Source organism: Copadichromis virginalis, linkage group LG6 (assembly GCF_057382275.1).
Source record: "Copadichromis virginalis isolate Kocher_CV1m ecotype Utaka linkage group LG6, C_Virginalis_male_GT1.1, whole genome shotgun sequence".
Taxonomy (NCBI): domain Eukaryota; kingdom Metazoa; phylum Chordata; class Actinopteri; order Cichliformes; family Cichlidae; genus Copadichromis; species Copadichromis virginalis.
In genome coordinates, this window is record NC_140623.1 from 30,422,632 (window position 1) to 30,442,240 (window position 19,609).

Genomic DNA, 19,609 nt, shown 5'->3' on the forward strand with positions numbered 1-19,609 from the left:
AAGACAGCACGCTCTCAACATCGGATCCACTGAAGTCAAATCCTTTACTGAGTGAAAACAAGGAGGCTTTTTATATCAGAGGCGCAGAGAGGTCGAGAAGCTATAATGTGCATTTTGCTGAAGGCGCTGTCATTGCAGTACAGTGAGGGTCACAGCACACACAGTCCAGGGTAAAGCCCGCTTTGCCAAGAGTGGTGACATTTGGTGTCAGACCTGGTGGAAGGTTCAGCTGCGCTGTCTCCATGGGTCTGTTGTTATTGTTTTGTTCGTAAGAGACCATCAAACACATGTGGACTGGAGTCAGGCCAAACTTGTCACGGGCAGTAAGGGACCAGCAGTAGAACACAAAGAGAATATTTCCTGACAGATGTCTGTGTTGAGTGTTTTCATTTTCCATGAAGCGCTTTGCTGTGGGCTATTTGGGTCACCTTGTCATGGAAAGAGTAGCAGGAAAGATGGAACAACTTAGACAGCGGGGGTAGGCAAGCCGTCAAGACTGTATTTCTCTGATTTGAGGTTTTACCACGAATAGAAATGTAAACATATTTTGAAATTCGACAGTTTTTTACGTAGAACCTATTATTATTTTTTCTTGATTTCTCACACACTCATAACTCTTCTTTCACCTTTTTCCTCTCTGCATGACCACAGGACCGCCTGTACTTTGTCATGGAGTATGTGAATGGTGGAGACCTTATGTACCATATCCAGCAAGTGGGCAAGTTCAAGGAACCTCAGGCAGTGTAAGACATATCAGTTTATCTGTGTGTTTCTATGATTCGGCTGTAAAATGAATCTGTGGTTACAGTCAAAATTATATTTGAGAATTTACATTAAGCCTTTAGGTTTTATCCCCTTTTGTATTATGATCACATTAGTGTCTAATAACAGTAAAGCATAAGCTGCAACAATAATACAGACATGCTGTATTGGAACTGTTTGTTCTGAGGTTGAAGGCTCGGTTTTAAGCAGTTGTAAATATGTGAATGTTGTCATTGCAGGTTCTATGCAGCAGAGATCGCTGTTGGTCTCTTCTTCCTGCACTGTAAAGGAATCATTTACAGGTGAGTATTAAAAGGTTTACACGGTATACATACCTAGGTTGCTTTTAAGCTAGGAACATCCTTTGTGATGTAGTAAATGTCTTTTATAACCCTATCATAAAAGACAACCACTAATGGAAGAGTCAGCATCTGAAGGTATGTTTTGAATTCCCGCCTGCTTCCTCAGGGATCTGAAGTTGGACAACGTGATGCTGGACTCTGAGGGACACATTAAGATTGCTGACTTTGGCATGTGTAAAGAGAACATGACAGAAGGAGTCAGCACGAGGACCTTCTGTGGCACTCCAGACTACATAGCTCCAGAAGTGAGTACAGCCGCAGATGTAAAGCGTGTACTTTTTCTGTTGCATGAATTCATTTCTGTCACTGTCTGGTCTGAGCCTGTGTCACCCTTGTGCTCCAGATTAAGGTCATTGCCTCAGGACAAGATAGGCCCGCACACAAACGCACACAAACGCATATACACGAGCTCTCTCTGATGACGTAAGTGTCCCAGTCAGACCGACACCCAGCGTGTCCGCTGGCGAGTCCAAACTGAACCCGAAACATACAGGCAGGGGGTTTTCTTGTGAGCAAGCATTTCTTGGATTTCTTTTAATTGAAAGCCACATTTATTTAACGTGACAGTTTGACCTTACCATTTGTCATCACAGTTGTGGTCGTCATACCAGGATACCTCAATATTTTAATTCTCTTTGATTTGTAAGGCGCATTGGTTACATTTATATTTACAAATTTCACATTTAATGTCTTCTTCTAAGATTGGGTGATATGTTAAATCACCTACAGATAACTTCTGATTACTGATAAAACACATATGTGTGTGTGTGTGTGTGTGTGTGTGTGTGTGTGTGTGTGTGTGTGTGTGTGTGTGTGTGTGTGTGTGTGCACTGCTCCTTTGTGTACTCCTTAGTCTAGATATAAACCTGCTTATATTTGTCTCAAACTGAATAAAACTGGAAGCTGAAATAAACAAATTGTTTGGGATAAAATATGCTATGAAATGAACAGTAAGCAAAGCCTGTAAGGTGTGAGTGTTTCCATGAAAAACTAGAAGCCCGTTTCTTGAATACCTTGTTACCTTAAAAAATAGTCAGACACAGGAATGAAAACTTCCACACTGGTACCTCAAGAACACAGAATTGGGAAGAAATGGCATTGTCTAAATACACAAAAAGGAAAAAGACACTATGTGGCAGCAGGTTCTGTGGTTAACAATAAAACATACCAGTAGACTCTATGAGCCCATATATGCATCCAGTTACCCAGCAGCGCACTCACACACACTGCTAATGTTGTTAGATTTTAAGTGTTTCCTTTTCTGTTGTTTCTGACAGCTCTTTGACTTTGCAGCTCATCAGCTGTTTAGCAGTTAGACTGGATCCTACCTTAGGATTGGTTGTTGGGCCTACTTGCTGCTTCTTTTCAGGTCTTAATTATTGGCTCCAACCAAACTTAAAAAGGAAATGACTTCTCCTTCTTGGAAAACTATACAGGCTGGTTTCTGTACAAGATGGCTCAGACACGCTACTGGGAAAGTTTTTGGTTTTCATTTACTTTGGTTTGATAGCATTGAAGTTCAAGCTACATTCAGTCTTTACCCACTGAAAGCCTGCTAGTAATCTTTGAAGTTCTTTTATGAACTTAGCAGTTTCTGTTATATTTCAGGCCCACTTATAGAACAAAATGACTGGGTGTGCATCAGAAGTTAGTGAGGGTGGTCTCTGCCTGTGCAGTTATCCTTGAAAGCATTCTAAGAATGGTCAAACCACATGTTTACTTATTTTAGATCATCTTTAAGGGTACTGGGGAGGTCGACAAATGTTTATGGGGAAAGGAAAGAGTTAAGCCAGGTGTGGTGAATAGGCTAACACCTATTTTCCTTTTGCTCACTTTGGGATGACTCAAATTTTGATTCATAAATGAAATTAGAAGAAATTGTTAATGTGCTTCTCCCTCTTTTATGGGTAGGGTTAGAACGAGACATGCATAACAGGTTGAGGCTCATCCATTGCTAAATCTGAAATATCCTTTAATGATTAAGGCTGTAAAATAGATGATTTTTTGAGTGAAATGTGCTGGAGAGGTTAGTTCTGTGTGAAACTGCCATGCAGTTGTGTATACAAAAAGATCCAGCTCTGGGGATGGTTGTAGCTGATTAGCTACATCTTTTGTTTTTTGGTTGGAAAGTATTTGTGCCCCCCAGATAGGTAGGAGCAGCATTTATGTCTTCCCTACATCTTTCCCTTGTAGCATGAAGGAACGTCCTGCTCATAACCAGCTGATTTTACTGTTATTTGTGTGTTTGATCCAATTTAGGATTATTAAGTTCTACTATTATCACTTAAAAGATGTGTTACTCATTTAAATACTATTTTATTCTTAAAACAGGTGAAACAAACAGAAAAAATGCAGCATATATCCAGTGTACATAATATATGCTGCAAAATTGAAAAAGTCTTATTATTAACAAAGATATAAAAAAAAAGACAGCAAACGGGTGCATTAGTCATTCATTAATTAATGCTGAATTTAATCATTCTTAAATATGTATTTACATTTTTTTGTTAATAATTGCTGTTATTGTATTTTTTAACACATTGCATTCAAAGCAAATGCAAGTAAGCCCTTTTTAGCATAAAAAGAATAATTCCTCTGATTCATTTAATGCAACCAGTGCAAATTGTAGAAGTTCATACGCACTAAGTTTTTCCAATTCTCTGACCATTATCAGTTAGCTGGCTTCTATTTAATGATGGGCTGGATTATCGATTCTCTCTAAAAAGCCTCTCTGATAGACTGAGAGGTTAATTCCACCCACGATGCCAGGCTGAACACGCTGTGATCGCTCGAGTCAGACTGACACTAATGCACCAGCCAGGGATGACGCAGTATGGGGCCGGAGTAGCTACTGTTTCCATAGCACCGCATGCAGTACACATATTTTCAAACACTTTTTATTTTTTTGATTACACTCACATGACTATCACACAGTCATGTTGATGACAGTCACACATGATGTGTTCACAGGTTAAATAGGGCATCAACACATAGTTATGCATCTGTATGCATATATTGTTTTTATTAAGCTTAAGAAACCCAACCATTTGAGTCTTAATAGTCTTAACAGTTAAACATTTGCACTGTGTATCCACCCACTCCAAAGCACTGTAGCTAGCTGGAGAGTGACCTTAAAGAGACTTAGATTCACAGTGGTGACATTTACAAGGTAAAGTGAGACGAGGTGTTCCTTAAAGTGTTTCTGATAGAAGAATCCACTACAAATAAATACACTGGCCTTTTCTGTGTTCCTGCATTCCTACAGAATCTGCTTTTGCCGGACCTGAAGTAACACCCACGGGGCATTCTGTTCATTTGTTGTCCCCCAAAAGCTGTTCAAAGATTTGTCTAATGAGTTTTGTAGTGATTTGTGATGTCAGGCTTTTCAGCGGGTGTGGTGCGACTGATCTGTTTGGAACGAAGTCAAATTCAGTGAAGTCTTTTATTCTGAAAAAGGAAAAAAACAATGTACACACAATAGAGAAGAGAAAGAGAGGGTGTTAAATGTGGACATGACACTGGTTGAGAAAACACCTGTTGGTCATTTCAGATGAAGGACACCGAGACAATTAGAGCGTTCATCAAGTTTTATCACATTTTATTACCATTTTACAGAAAATAATTGAGCTGACAGGGATGGCATTAATGGAAGCAGCTCTAACTGAAGAAGGAATGGACTGCAATGCAGCCTGGTGCATCTGGATTTAGGTGTGGAAACTCCTTGTTGTATTCGATGTTATCCCAGCTTGGCCACTGGTTGCCATTATACCGATATGTTAAATAGTGACGTAGGTGAGTAATGGAACAAAAAGTCAGGGCTCCGTTTCAGCGTCAGTGTTTTCTGAGAGGATGTGACTGAAGAATTTCTTTTGGTGCAGCCTTGACAAAGAAATAGCTGAAGGGGAAGGAAAAACAGAAAAAGCATAATATGGGATTTATAAAGTTCATTATATGTTTATTAATGATATGGAAGCCTCTCTTGTGTGACACATTTTATATTCTTGACAGAGGATTCCCAAAGGGGAGTCCCTCATAGTGGTTATGTCAGCTATCCATACAGCATTACATATTGTGATTGTATAACTTTGTTGCTGTGTTAGTGCAGTTTTGTATATGCTTGAGACAACTGTGAGATGAGAAGTGTTTTCACACTTTCTCACACACAGGAGCTCAAATACAACCCACCAGTCTGGAAGTTTATTTCTTTGTGGAAGTGGGTCCCTGGTTAACAGTACACAGGTGACAGGATGCCTTACTTTTACTGCTATCCTGCAGCTTGCCCAGACACACACACACACACACACACACACACGCTCATATGTTCAGGAACACATTTATTGCTGGCTCTGTTTACTCTGACCTATATAGGCAGTCATCGGTCGCTCCCGTCTGGCAGGAATGCTCACACTGATGTGACTTTACACTTCAGTGACTTTGACACGGAGAAGAAGAGATAGCAAGGAAGAGAGGCGAAGGATCAGACAGACAAAACAAACTGTAACTTGACATAAAAGGAAAGAATCAAAAAAACATTGACTTCACAATGGGTCCATTTCAGGAGAGTATTTGAGGCTACGGAGTTGCCTGACACAGGCTGTTTTCCTGTGTGCTGTAGTCGTCTCCCAGTGCGGTGTGGCATCAGGAGGAAAAGGGTGTCTACTTTTCTGCTGACGCGTCTCTGGAGTGCAAAGCAGTTGGTGTCAGAATGTTTTATTATACATTGAATCATTAAAGAAGACCCAGTTTTCAGTCTCTGAGGTGATATTCTGTTGTAATGTGTCAGTATGTGACATTTCAACAAAGGCAGGGAGAATTTAATGTAAGATACATTATTCATTTACTATAAACCATACATATGAACAACACTTAGATTTTCCATATTTTCATGAGGTAAATACATTTATTTACAAAAAAAATCTTTGTCAGATCGTAACAGGCGCATATAGTTAAGTTCTGTGTATAAAAATAGCTGTAATTCAGTTAATGCAGTTCTTTGTTAAACCCCTTGAATCAAAGTTGGAAAAACTGCACATCACTTACAACTTGTTTGATTTAAAATCCAGTCTAGGGGGTTCACAGAGGAAAAGTTTGTTGTTTAGATATTTTTGTGGCTGTTCTTCAAAAAGTTGGAGGATTGAAATAGCAACCCTGACTCATGATAGAGGTGTCATCCGGCCACATGCTTTGGCATCTTTAATTCCAATTTAAACCCTCGGCCAATTACCGAACACCCCAAACTAGTGTTTTTCAGAAAAAGAGCTATTAGTAGTTTCACACAATCATTTCATCCATGGTTGGAAAAGTGAGTGAGACGTGAGAAAAAAGTCAGGGGGGGAAGAAGAAGGTGAAAAAGAGAAACCGAGAAAGATGCAGCAGATGAGACAAACGCAGCGAGCATGAATATGTGAGGATGCTGCAGACAAGGTGGCAGCCTGAAAACGTCCAGACAGCAGTTTAGGTCTGTCGATTTATTTATTTAACTGCAATAAAAATGTTATAAGAATTCTATATTAGCTTTTAGGTTTAGCATTAGGAGTAAAACAGTTTCTCGTGCAGCTGTTTTCTACATTATACTCCATATACACTACATTACATTGCAATTTTTCAATAGGGTTGCTCTTAATTACATCATAATCTCACAATTTATTCATATCCTCCTGGCAACAGAGTTAAAGCAGGTGAAAGAAGCCAGACACTTTATTAGGTATACGTTGTTTTTGCTGTTTTGACTCCTTTTTTCCTTCAGAAACGCCTTTGTGAGACATTACTCTGACATTTTGGTTCATGGAGACGTGACAGCATCACACAGTTGCTTATTGGCTGCACATCCATGATGTGAATTTCTCATATCACCACATCTCAGAGGTGCTCTGTTGGAATGAGGGTTGGTGACTGTACAGTGTCAAACCAGTTTGAGATGATTTGAACTTTGTGACATTGTGCATCACTCTGCTGTAAGCAGCCATCAGAAAATGATTACACTGTGGTCTTAAAGAGATGGACATGGTCAACAACGATACTCAGGTAGGCTGTGGCGTTGAAACAATGCTAAATTATCGGGATCAGGATTTGTTATAGGGATACCAAAGAATTCACATATTCAAGGTTTTCATATAACTGCATTTTCTCACATGCCTCTACAGTCATAGAGCATTTCAATACTGAATTTAGCTCACAATTCATTGTGATCACGTGAAAGGTGCTGTTTATATTGCACCGTAGGATGCTCATGTAAACCCCAGGGCTGCTCATTAATATCCTCAGTGAATGAAACCATCCACAGCACAGGCACATACAGTACCAAGAAATGCTTTCAAAAACAGACCACTAAAGCAAGGTCTGATGTGCGCTGATCTGCTCCACAGCACACACATCCCTCAGAGGGATACAGCAGCAGCGGCACAGCAAATATTCATGTAGCACGCTGTAAGAGTGTTGGTCGTGAGGGTGGTACTGTGCATTGTACTGCACGTCTGTGCATGAAGAGCAAGGGTTATAGGGGCATAGGTTGGTACTTGTGTGCATTTGCACACAAGTACCAACTTGTGTGCAAAGTTGTGTGCAAAGTTGTGTGTCTGTGGTGAGCAGAGTAGCCTTGAATAGCTAGCAGTCTGATCCAGAACTGTCATGTAGCATTAGGACTAATGGGAGAGCGATGTCTGCAGCAATGCCCGTGCACAAGCGCACATACACATGCAAAATATACTCAGAAACACAGGCTCTTCAGGTCACGAGCAGAGGTGCATAAATGAATACACACATGCTGACAAATTATAAAATCTAAACACTTAACGTGTTTAAGCGTCTAAAAGAAAGAACAAAATATTTTTTCTCCTGCCCTCTTTCACTCATGATCAGTGAATCAGCTCTCCCAGCTGCAGGGCTTGGTACAACAAGCAAAATATAAAGCAGGAAGAGAGCACAGACTCTCCATCACTGGCTGCCTGGAAGAATGAGTGAAAACTTAATGCAGGTATCAGGTTTTTTTCCAAACACTAAGGTAGACGAGCATACAGATTTGGTGGAAATCTGAAGATCTAAACTTACCGCGGTGGTTCGGAGTCACGGTGGTTACCAAGGTCACGGTGCCTGAAACTGTGTTTGTCCGCCGGTGTTGTTGCAGACGGGCGATGGGTGGCAAGGGCAGAAAGTCACAGCAGCACCACATTAGTGCAGCTCTCTGCAGATGGCCTGAAACTGATCTGTACAGTCTGTTACTGATTTTTTATTTTCCTTGTTTTCTCTTTCTGCTTGTCTTAATCTCGCCGAATCTCAACTTTCTCCCTGACTCCTCTGCCATCTTGCACCTTTTACCATCTCTTTCTCCAACTTCAACATCGTAATGATTGCTAATAAAATAAATCATGTTTTATAGTATTTTAATCACATGAGACACAGCAACAATTTTCCCCTTTTTAGATTATGGGTATCTACATATTTGATTTCATAACTAATGAGCACAAAACATCCTGTATCTAATTGTACGTATGCCATCTGGAGCTCTTTTTTTAATCGATCCCTCCCCTTTTTCTCGCTCCCTCTTTCTGTCTCTCTTCCTCTCTGTTTTCATTCCAATGATACAAGCCGACATGAGGCTGCAGATCTCCTTGCTACATTGACCTGATGTGTCTTCATTCTTTCCACGCTTAAACCGCTTATTGCACACAACAAGGGAGTCTGGGAGGTCAAATCTCAGTGACACAGTGGAACAAATGTGCCTCGTCACAATAGGTCCTTCGGTGATTTGTTGGCTGGCATTAACCTAATTTACTATTTTAGCTAAAACTGCTCCCTTTTAGTAAATGGGTAGAATTTTATAATTAAGATTTGATGAGAAAACAAAAATGAGTTTTGGGGGTTTTTTTGGTAAATGTTCATAGAGCTTCTGTTTACAAGGATAAGGAATGATTCCTTTTTCATGCATATTGAATGACTTCAGCAGTGGAAGTGCAAACCTTAAATGAAACAGAGTGAATTTGTTGGCAGTTGTTGGGTTAGAACGAAGGTCGGGATGTTTCCTGCAGGGAGAAGGATTTGAACAGACAGGCTCAGGGATTTTACCAAGAGGTTTCCTCTTACTGTGGAGTCTTTGACCCTTGAGCTCATTAAAACACTGAAGCATGATCAGGGAAATGGTCTTTTCCCTACTGCACCTTCCTGCCCTCTCACCATAGCACAAAAGAAAGCCAAGGATTAAAGCTTATCACTTTTCACCTTCTCATAGCACCGTGCTTCATGCCTCCTTAAACATGCACATATTCATCATTTAAACATTATTCAGTTTGACATTGATTTTTGGGAGCGAGCAAACATTTCGAAACTATTTGATTGGAGGCATCCGTTCATTTAAAAACACAGTGCAGTATTTTTGTTTTTTTGCCATATTTGAGTGGTTATCAGCAAGTGTAGACGACATAGAACAAGATGGTGAAATGGTAATATGGTGAAATTAGTCAACCCACCTACTTTGGGAATTAGCACCTTAGCAGTGACAAAGAAAGAGTGAGAAATGGCTCAGAAAGGTCAACAGTATGCATATTTTCTAATATTCATCGAACACTTGAAATGGAAGAGGAGAGAAAACAAGAGGCCAAGTAGTATGTAGGCGGCATTGAGCCCTTATATAAAAACAACTGTGTTATATTAGCTAGTCATAACTATCACCATGGTTGGTGATGACCTTCTTAGGTATAGCGAGAATCTGTTAAACAGCTGAAAGTGCAACGTTGACAAAAGAAAAACAAGATGTTAATGAAAGTAAAGAAAGTAGAGCTGCAACAGTAAATATATAACAACATAAACTTCATCCTTCCTGGCTACCTTAAGTCGTTGTCTTCACTTCTTTCACTGCTGCAGCTGCTTAATCAACCTTGTTTTTCATCAACTTTACTTTTCAACTCCTCTCATATGGCACCTCCTCTCACCTTTTGTAGAAACTGAGTCAGGACAGCACCGCTGACCGTGTTGTACTTCAGTCTGGATAGAGTTGTTTCTCAACCCATATTCACCACTGGTCCATCATTTCATGTTATTTCTGACCTAATCAATGGCATTGATCTCTGATGTATGCTGTGAGGGAGTCCTGCTGACTTTCCAGAACACTGCAATGCCATTAAATATACATTACTGCATAAAAATCCTATGTTCACTAAAGTGTTCCTGAGAGAATTTTAATCAAATAAGTTATGGATAGATTTAAAAAACGAAAGGATACATAATTGCGAATCCCACATATTCACTTACTCGATCAATGACAGTTCATTTAATCTGCTTCACACTTTGGACACAAGAAAGGACAAGTGACTCCATACAGCTCCTGGAAATAATAGGAAAGGACCTTATTTGCACGTTGTCCAGCCCACTGATTAAGAGTTACTACAGTACCACACAGTACCCCAGTAGGTGAGCTCCATTTTCTCCTTAATCATATGTTGTTAAGTGTTTATATTTACCCATATTCATCTTCTTCTAATCAAATAGTTTTGGTGCCTAATCAAAATTAAGCAGTTTGTGATTAAAAAAAAGTTAGATACCTGAACCCGCCTGTCATTCCAGGTGTCAATCCAAACATCGTTGTTGGGAAAAAAGGCTTTCCTGCCAGCAGAAAACAAAAGACAAAAGACAGAATTAAGTGTAATTAAAGGCACTTTATTTACTACTGACACCTCAATCATCTGCTCCACATACGCAGTACGTCTTGAAGTTCCTCTAGTTACTCATAGGTGTGCAGCTCATATCTGTTTATTCAAAACAGCAATCATCTCCCTGAGCTGAGTAAAGCTATTTGCTTCAGCTGGCAGCTTATCTTGAGTATATGTGATAGCAGTCAACCTCTGTCCCAGGATGTTAGCTTCAGACAGCAGCAGCTACACAACATGAGTAAAATAACCCTCATCTTCACGGTCTGCAGAGTTGTGAAAACTGGGGGATTTGCAAAACGTGTTTATAGAATTACACGACCGTGTGAAAGGTTTTGCAAGGTTTCCATGTTGTTTGCGCTACGCTCAAGATCCATTTTGGATATATCCAGAGTCAAGTATTGACGTACTAATATAAGAGGTGTTCATGTGTAAGGACTATGAAAAAATAATGACATGGCTGCTTTGTAAACACAGTACTTTATCTTTTAACAAACACTGGAAATACTCGAAAAACTGAATGTGACAGCACAGCTCACGATATTATCTTTGTGCTGTATTAATGGGGTTTTTCCTTTTTATAAAATCCAGAGCTGTAGCAACATTCACATTCATTCATATGCATGCAAGTCTATACACATGCTTGACTTTTGTGTGAGGGGAAACATGTGGAAACACTATTTGTCCAGTTGATTGTATTCAACCCTCAGGACAGCAAAATCCCATTGCAGTTCAGAGCTGGAGGGGTGTTTGTCCACCTGCGTGTGCTTGTGTAGGTATGTGGACTCCTGTGGGAAAGGCAAGGGTCATTAAAGTGATGCAGTGAAGGTTGCGATGCAAGGTTGATCTGCCTCCACCCACCTAGACAAAATGCGTCCACTATATTTGTGTGTTGCTGTACATACAGTACATACATTCTCTATTTTTTGTGTTAGTTTTCCTTTTCTCAGGTACAATATGGTGTCCAGTCTTTTTTTATGTGTTGTGGCATTAAGCTGGAGGAGTGTCCCAGGGCGGCATGTGTGAAGCAGAGGTCAGAAGTTATTCAGGAAAGCACGCAAAGCAGTACGCCAGCACTCATGTTGCACACCGAAGCTTATTTATTTACAAAGATCACCAAATCGTCCTGTTTTTCATGTTTCTCGTTTATCTGTATGTACATGAATGTGTAATCTCAATATGCCTGCGTGTTAATGTTTCATCAAACCATTGCAACGATTTGATGTGTCACTGAGTGTAAAGCTTAACTACAGTGTGTGTGTCTTCTGGGTGGCGTTACTGTGGCCAGAACAGGCGAAAGCATTAACCTTTAACCATGACAGTGTAACCCAGAGGATCTCTCTGTCATTCAAGGAAATGTCACAGTCAAAAGAAGCCTCCTAAGAGCTCCCCTTGGAGACGTATACACTCTTAGTGTTTTATGCCACAGCCTGAGCTGCAGTCTATCTTCACAAAACAAATATTTAAGTAAAATATAAATGTTGAGTGTTTTTAATATGCAAAAGTGTTTGGAAAAGTATAAAACCGTTTTCAGCTTCATGCGCTGCTACATCGTTGTATTAAAACTGCTCTTGTAGCTCTGAGTGTGTCTTATAAATTGGCGTACGAATACTGCTGTGTAATTCCTTATCAGCTTCTGTCCCACGCGCCCTGTGCTCCCTTCTTGTCACAAGATATGAGCTTCCTATCGTCTTTGTTCAGCCGTAGCAAAAAATAATTTGATTGTTGCAGGTGATTTAAAATGTAGGCGACTCAGGGTTCATGCAGCTTTTATGGCTGTGATCATATTCTTGCTTTAAACTTTACCTTGTCTCTGTCTAATTATGGTACAAAGAGGAAAACAAGTAGACATCCAGTCTTTGAGCTTTTGATTTATTAGTAATTATTTTAAAAGCTGCTGTCAAACTTTATGTGTATGTAGGTAGAATTTTAACAGGAATTCAGTTTGTCCTTTTTCTTTACTGCCCAGCATCTCATCAAGGATATTCTGAAAGTGCCCTTTGTGAAAAATATGTAAAAATGTAGATGAGAATTTGAGTCGTTTTGTATAGCAATAAAATATATTTAGAGAATATTTAATAGGCTGCTGCAATGCTGTGATCTAGGTTATCATGCTTAATGATATTTTTCTTACTCTCAAACTTAATTTTTTTTTTTACAAAAATAAATATTTTACCAAGATGGACGAACTTAAATACCTCATCTTCTTAAAGTATAGCTGAAAATATTTGGCTGTAGAGCCTTTTATTACAGATTGTGATAAAAAATGTGGATTCAAAGTTAAGAGTATTTATAAAATTCTTCCAGCAGAAAGAATCAAATGTTATAAAAATGTGAAATTCTATCTGATAAATTTTAAACTGTGACTGAGTGACAAGGTTGAGGTTTAGTATAGAGTAAACTTCAGGGTTACAAATCTTATCCGTGCAGTTGAAAAACAGCAGGTCAGTGTTTGTCTTTGGTCTATTTTTTTAAACAGAGACTTCTTGTTTAAATTAAACTGAGCTAAACTTTTTGCTATTGTTTTTCCTCCACAGATCATAGCATATCAGCCATACGGTCGCTCTGTAGACTGGTGGGCATATGGAGTTCTGCTCTATGAAATGCTTGCAGGACAGGTAAGTGGTACAAACCCACATACACCTCCACAATGGAACTTTGCTGTCTACAGAAAATGCTAAGACCTTCACACAGAAACAAGGTTTCTCACAGACTGCTCACACCTACATTTTTCCCACATATCTTAGAAGCAGCACGGCTCTGCTGGTGCCTAAATGAATTCAGATGGTGATGCTTAGTAAAGATCTCAACGCCAGATCATCATAAACACGTGGTATATTAATATAGACACCTTTTAATGTATTAGGTTTAGTTTTAGAGTCATACAGTGGGGCAAAAAAGTATTTAGTCAGCCACCGATTGTGCAAGTTCCCCCACCTAAAATGATGACAGAGGTCAGTAATTTGCACCAGAGGTACACTTCAACTGTGAGAGACAGAATGTGAAAAAAAAATCCATGAATCCACATGGTAGGATTTGTAAAGAATTTATTCGTAAATCAGGGTGGAAAATAAGTATTTGGTCAATAACAAAAATACAACTCAATACTTTGTAACATAACCTTTGTTGGCAATAACAGAGGTCAAACATTTACTATAGGTCTTTACCAGGTTTGCACACACAGTAGCTGGTATTTTGGCCCATTCCTCCATGCAGATCTTCTCGAGAGCAGTGATGTTTTGGGGCTGTCGCCGAGCAACACGAACTTTCAACTCCCGCCACAGATTTTCTATGGGGTTGAGGTCTGGAGACTGGCTAGGCCACTCCAGGACTTTCAAATGCTTCTTACGGAGCCACTCCTTTGTTGCCCGGGCGGTGTGTTTTGGATCATTGTCATGTTGGAAGACCCAGCCTCGTTTCATCTTCAAAGTTCTCACTGATGGAAGGAGGTTTTGGCTCAAAATCTCACGATACATGGCCCCATTCATTCTGTCCTTAACACGGATCAGTCGTCCTGTCCCCTTGGCAGAAAAACAGCCCCATAGCATGATGTTTCCACCCCCATGCTTCACAGTAGGTATGGTGTTCTTGGGATGCAACTCAGTATTCTTCTTCCTCCAAACACGACGAGTTGAGTTTATACCAAAAAGTTCTACTTTGGTTTCATCTGACCACATGACATTCTCCCAATCCTCTGCTGTATCATCCATGTGCTCTCTGGCAAACTTCAGACGGGCCTGGACATGCACTGGCTTCAGCAGCGGAACACGTCTGGCACTGCGGGATTAGATTCCCTGCCGTTGTAGTGTGTTACTGATGGTGACCTTTGTTACTTTGGTCCCAGCTCTCTGCAGGTCATTCACCAGGTCCCCCCGTGTGGTTCTGGGATCTTTGCTCACCGTTCTCATGATCATTTTGACCCCACGGGATGAGATCTTGCGTGGAGCCCCAGATCGAGGGAGTTTATCAGCGGTCTTGTATGTCTTCCATTTTCTGATGATTGCTCCCACAGTTGATTTTTTCACACCAAGCTGCTTGCCTATTGTAGATTCACTCTTCCCAGTCTGGTGCAGGTCTACAATACTTTTCCTGGTGTCCTTCCAAAGCTCTTTGGTCTTGGCCATGGCGGAGTTTGGAGTCTGACTGTTTGAGGCTGTGGACAGGTGTCTTTTATACAGATGATGAGTTCAAACAGGTGCCATTCATACAGGTAACGAGTGGGGGACAGAAAAGCTTCTTACAGAAGACGTTACAGGTCTGTGAGAGCCAGAGATTTTCCTTGTTTGAGGTGACCAAATACTTATTTTCCACCCTGATTTACGAATAAATTCTTTACAAATCCTACCATGTGAATTCATGGATTTTTTTTTCACATTCTGTCTCTCACAGTTGAAGTGTACCTCTGGTGCAAATTACTGACCTCTGTCATCATTTTAAGTGGGGGAACTTGCACAATCGGTGGCTGACTAAATACTTTTTTGCCCCACTGTATATAAATCTCTTTACGCAGTCACAATATTATGGCTTACCGTCCTTTTGTGAACAATAACTCAAATCCTAATAACATAAAACATCACATTTTTAGAGTGAAAAAGTATTTTGACACAATTCTACTCTTAAACAACACTGGTTGGTTCAAGTCTTCTTATAGTGAGCTTGTTTGTTTTACAGTACTACTGTTCTTGTTTATTTATGGATGCAGCATGGTGTGCTGCGAGGAGACATGAGTCAATATTCTTCAGGTGAACACATCAATAACATGTTGGCTGGTACAGAAGTGCTTCTTTTAGAATAAGTGCAAGTCAAGAGAAAGTGGACATGAAGCTTTCTGAGGAGGTTTTCATGTACTGCATCTGGAGTTACTAGTTAAGACTTTCTCTTTCCTTCAAATTATAATTTGTGTGCAAGCTAGGCCAGTAAAATATTCTAACTTGACCCAACTTTTTTGACCCCTGATGTGTTTGGGAAGCTTAATTATCTACTGTTATGCTAATATAGCATCAGTCTGAAAATGATAATGGTCCACACATTGGTTAAATTTTTTAACTTAATACACTGTTTATTAATATATATAACAATTCATAGTGTCATAGTCATCAACGAATCAGTACAAAAATGACTTTAAATCACTTTAAGACATTATTGAGTCAAAGTGAAGCATCTTTAAAAAGGCCCAGAGTAAATGCAAAAGCATAATTGTATTGTTTACGTTAATCTAATTAGCTCAGAGAGCAAGTGGCTGTTAAACAATTAACAAAGACTTTATTCAGACGTTCCCTTCCTCTGTCCCTGCCTTGTGTGAAATTGGGTAAAGGGGGCATGACGCAGACAGGCTACCTCTAGTCGAAGAGGCCAGCGGAGTGGAAATGACGAATAATTCATTTTATGGACTGTCAAAACACCCACATTATGGTTACTGATGATAACAACTCAGTGAGCAGGGGAAGAGAGCTGGGTCATCCACTCCATTTTTCCCTGCAAGGTCTTCCTATGAAACTTATTCTCCACTAATAATATTTTTTCATATCTTTATTGTTCTTGTTGTCTTTATTTGTACGTAGCTCTGTTCAGTTGAACTGTTTTTTTCTGCTCTCTTTTTATTCATAAGAGAAAACTGTTGAGTTTACTTGTCTATAAAAGAAAGTATAAACCGCAAATGTTTAGAGAGCAGCAACCATTTATTTATATGTTGTGTGTCCTAACACACTTAGTGTTGTCTTTTTTGACTCACAGCCTCCATTTGATGGTGAAGATGAGGATGAGTTGTTCCAGTCCATTATGGAGCACAATGTGTCCTACCCCAAGTCGATGTCCAAAGAAGCTGTCTCTATCTGCAAAGGGGTGGGTGAACTTGACAATGAAACATGATTTGCCATTCATCAGTTTTTGTGGTTTTAGCAGAAAGTCAGAAATATGTCAGTTGAGTTAAGTTTTATTTATATAGTGCCAATGTACAAGGCACTTTATATTGCAAGGAAAAGACCCTACAATAGTAGAAAGAAACCCACAGCATATGGATGACCCCCTGGGCGACAACACGTGCTAAGAGTGGGGAAAAAACTCTCTTGTAAAGGAACAAAATGACCAGTTTGGGTAAGAGGGAAAGGACAGCTGAGGATATATGAGTCCGTTTGGTACTAAAGAAAAAAACCACAACTGTCGTTGTTTTTTAATTTTTGCTTTTAAACACATTCATAAAAACTCATTCAACTAAACATTCAATGTGAGAGACGTTTATTCTCCTGTTTGGAACTGTTTCTTCTGAGAAGCTTTCACACTTTCCCTGACGAAGCTCTGCAGCCTTCACTCTCTTCACTGAGGCTAACATAAATGAACCTCCTGGAAGAGTGCTAAAAGCTCTTACTGCTACTTCAGGTTTTGAAGAGCATTATTCGTCACTGACCATGAGAAGTAAAGCTTAATTTTGCAGGAAGAATGAAACGTGGTCTCTTTTAAATACTGTCCGGGAACTCATCTAAAAGTCCCTTTCTTCTTCCCACTCAGTCCCCACGTCTATGGCCTATATATTATTAAAATACTGAAGAGGAATTCTAGTGGATCATTCAATATACTCATCACAAGTCAGACTGTATCACCAGGCTCATGTGCACTTGTTCCACTGGGTATGACTGTATGGAAAAAGTGTACTGTCAGACTGAATTCCCTCTTGAGCTGGTTCGTCTGTGGTGTAAATTATTCAGGGGTCCTTTTGGTCTCATCAATTTTGAAAAACAGTGAATGTTTCTAATTTACAGCCAAGGTTATCATGCATCAGGAAGCATGCTTACACACTAACACTAAAGGGTGCAGTGCCAAGAAAATGTAATAATCCCTCCCTGATTTCTTAACTTTTGCATATTTGTCACGCTCACATATTTCAGATCATCAGACACATTTTAATATTAGAATGATATTTGTGTGTGGGGAGGATTCTGTGGAGCTGGATTTGTGGAAAGGTTGGAGTCCTGTTATGTCTGACATGAAACTAACACAGTGTTTTATAAAAAGAACGTCATACCAAGAGTCAAACATGGTGGTGGTAGTGTGATGGTTTGGGATGCTTTGCTGCTTTGGGACGATTTACTGTAACTGATGGAACCATGAATTCTGCTCTCTAGCAGAAAATCCTGAAGGAGAATGTCTGTCCATCAGTTCATGGACTTAAATCAGATTGCGATGCTTTGGCATCTCCTTAAACAGGGTGTTCATGCTTGAAAAACCTCCAGTGTGGTTGAATTACAACAATTCTGCATAGAAGAGTTTGCAAAAATGTCTCCACAGTGAGATGAAAGACTCATTTCTAGTTATTGCAAACCTTTATTTGCTGTTTCAGCTCCCAAGGGTTCCAAAACCAGTTATTAGGTTTAGCAGGGAATTACTTTTTATACCGGGACATGTAGGTTTGGATAGATTTTCTTTTTCTCTCCCCTAAATTAAATCATCATTTAAAAACTGCCTTTTGTACTTACTCAGGTTACCTCTGTCTAATAAATAAAATATGAATGATGATCTGGTACATATAAGGGTGACAAATATGCAACAAACTAAGAAATCAGTAAGGGGGCACAGAATAAAGACTCTAGAGAGACTTTTCCTCTTTTTCTGTCAGCCTGCCATAAATACTGAGCTGTCTAATTTCAGACCAATTTTTCTACAAGTACATTTGTTAGGATGTTTTTCTTTTGTATTAGGAGTGTTTCACATTTCTCTGCATCTCTGGTACACATATTTCAAAATAATGTTACTAGGAAATGTAACTTGAGACAATGTACAGTGTTAGTATTTTAATGGAGATGTCTAACATGTGGAGCAGAGTTTAGTATTTGTTGTGTTGGCTCATTACTGGCCTTGTTGGTCACTGACCTCACAGAATGCACTAACCAGGACTGTTAGCAAGTCTGTTTCAGCAGTTATTGGCAAATAGCTTCTGGATTCCACAGAGGGGAAGTAAGTGGTACATAGGGTCAGTGCAAGTCAAGCAAGAAAAAATAGTGGGTTATTAATATTGTGTGCCTAATTTTATTTTAGCACAAGAATGTTTGACAGCAATGACATCATAAAAAGAGTTTCTAGGACACTGAATTAAATGAAAACACAGTGAAAATCTGAGTGAGCTATAGTTTATTCAATCAGGGAATAAACAAGAAGGCAAAACATGCACATTAATTGGACCTTAGATGTAAAGAAATACATGTTTTTTTTGAGGATGACCTGAATTTTATGTACATTGCATATGACAGTTAATAGATATCTATGAAATCAAAATTGGTCAGTAAAATTATATTTAAAAACTCATTTTATTTGTTATACTTGGAAGGTGTTGAGAAACAGAACCGCACACATTTATGTTTTTGTGAGCCTACAGTGAATTTAATAGTGAAAGTGGCAGTAGTTTTATTTCTGTCCAGAGGCTATGCAAAGTCAATGAGCTGTGCATTAATACGCTTTGTCTCCCTGTCTCTCCCTCGACTCCACTTGTGTCTCTTTGTCCTCCTCTGTCCTTTCTCCTTTATTTTTCTTAGCTTTGTGTATGTGTGGGTTTGCACACAAAAGTATAATACAAATTCTATGGGGACTTAACTCTGTTTGCAGTCGTATTTTGGGCTCCTGTCTTCCTTTCTGCCTTTGAAAAAGACTTGGTTTAAGTTTACTCTGAATTAGATAAGTAGTACTAATGGTTAAGTGTAAGGTAGGTTTACTGGAATTTAGTGGCAGCCAGTGTATTGTCCTCTGAAGTGGAAGAAGCAGAAATATGTGCCTGTACTAGTCTTAGCCCGACTCCCTGTCCCTGTTGGGCAGGGCGTCTGCGATTTTTCTCACTGGATATATATATATATATATATATAT

General features: G+C 39.5%; 1 protein-coding gene across 4 annotated transcripts in view; it reads left to right on the forward strand.

Annotated features, from left to right (window-relative positions):
• Positions 1-19,609, forward strand: part of prkcaa (protein kinase C, alpha, a) — a 153,396-nt gene that overhangs the window by 116,079 nt on the left and 17,708 nt on the right. For all 4 annotated transcript variants that reach the window (XM_085459822.1, XM_085459823.1, XM_085459821.1 and 1 more), the window contains 5 exons: positions 652-743; positions 1,002-1,064; positions 1,231-1,369; positions 13,300-13,380; positions 16,496-16,603. In XM_085459822.1, the coding sequence (XP_085315948.1) occupies positions 652-743; positions 1,002-1,064; positions 1,231-1,369; positions 13,300-13,380; positions 16,496-16,603 (483 nt within the window). The remainder of the gene's footprint in view (positions 1-651; positions 744-1,001; positions 1,065-1,230; positions 1,370-13,299; positions 13,381-16,495; positions 16,604-19,609) is intronic.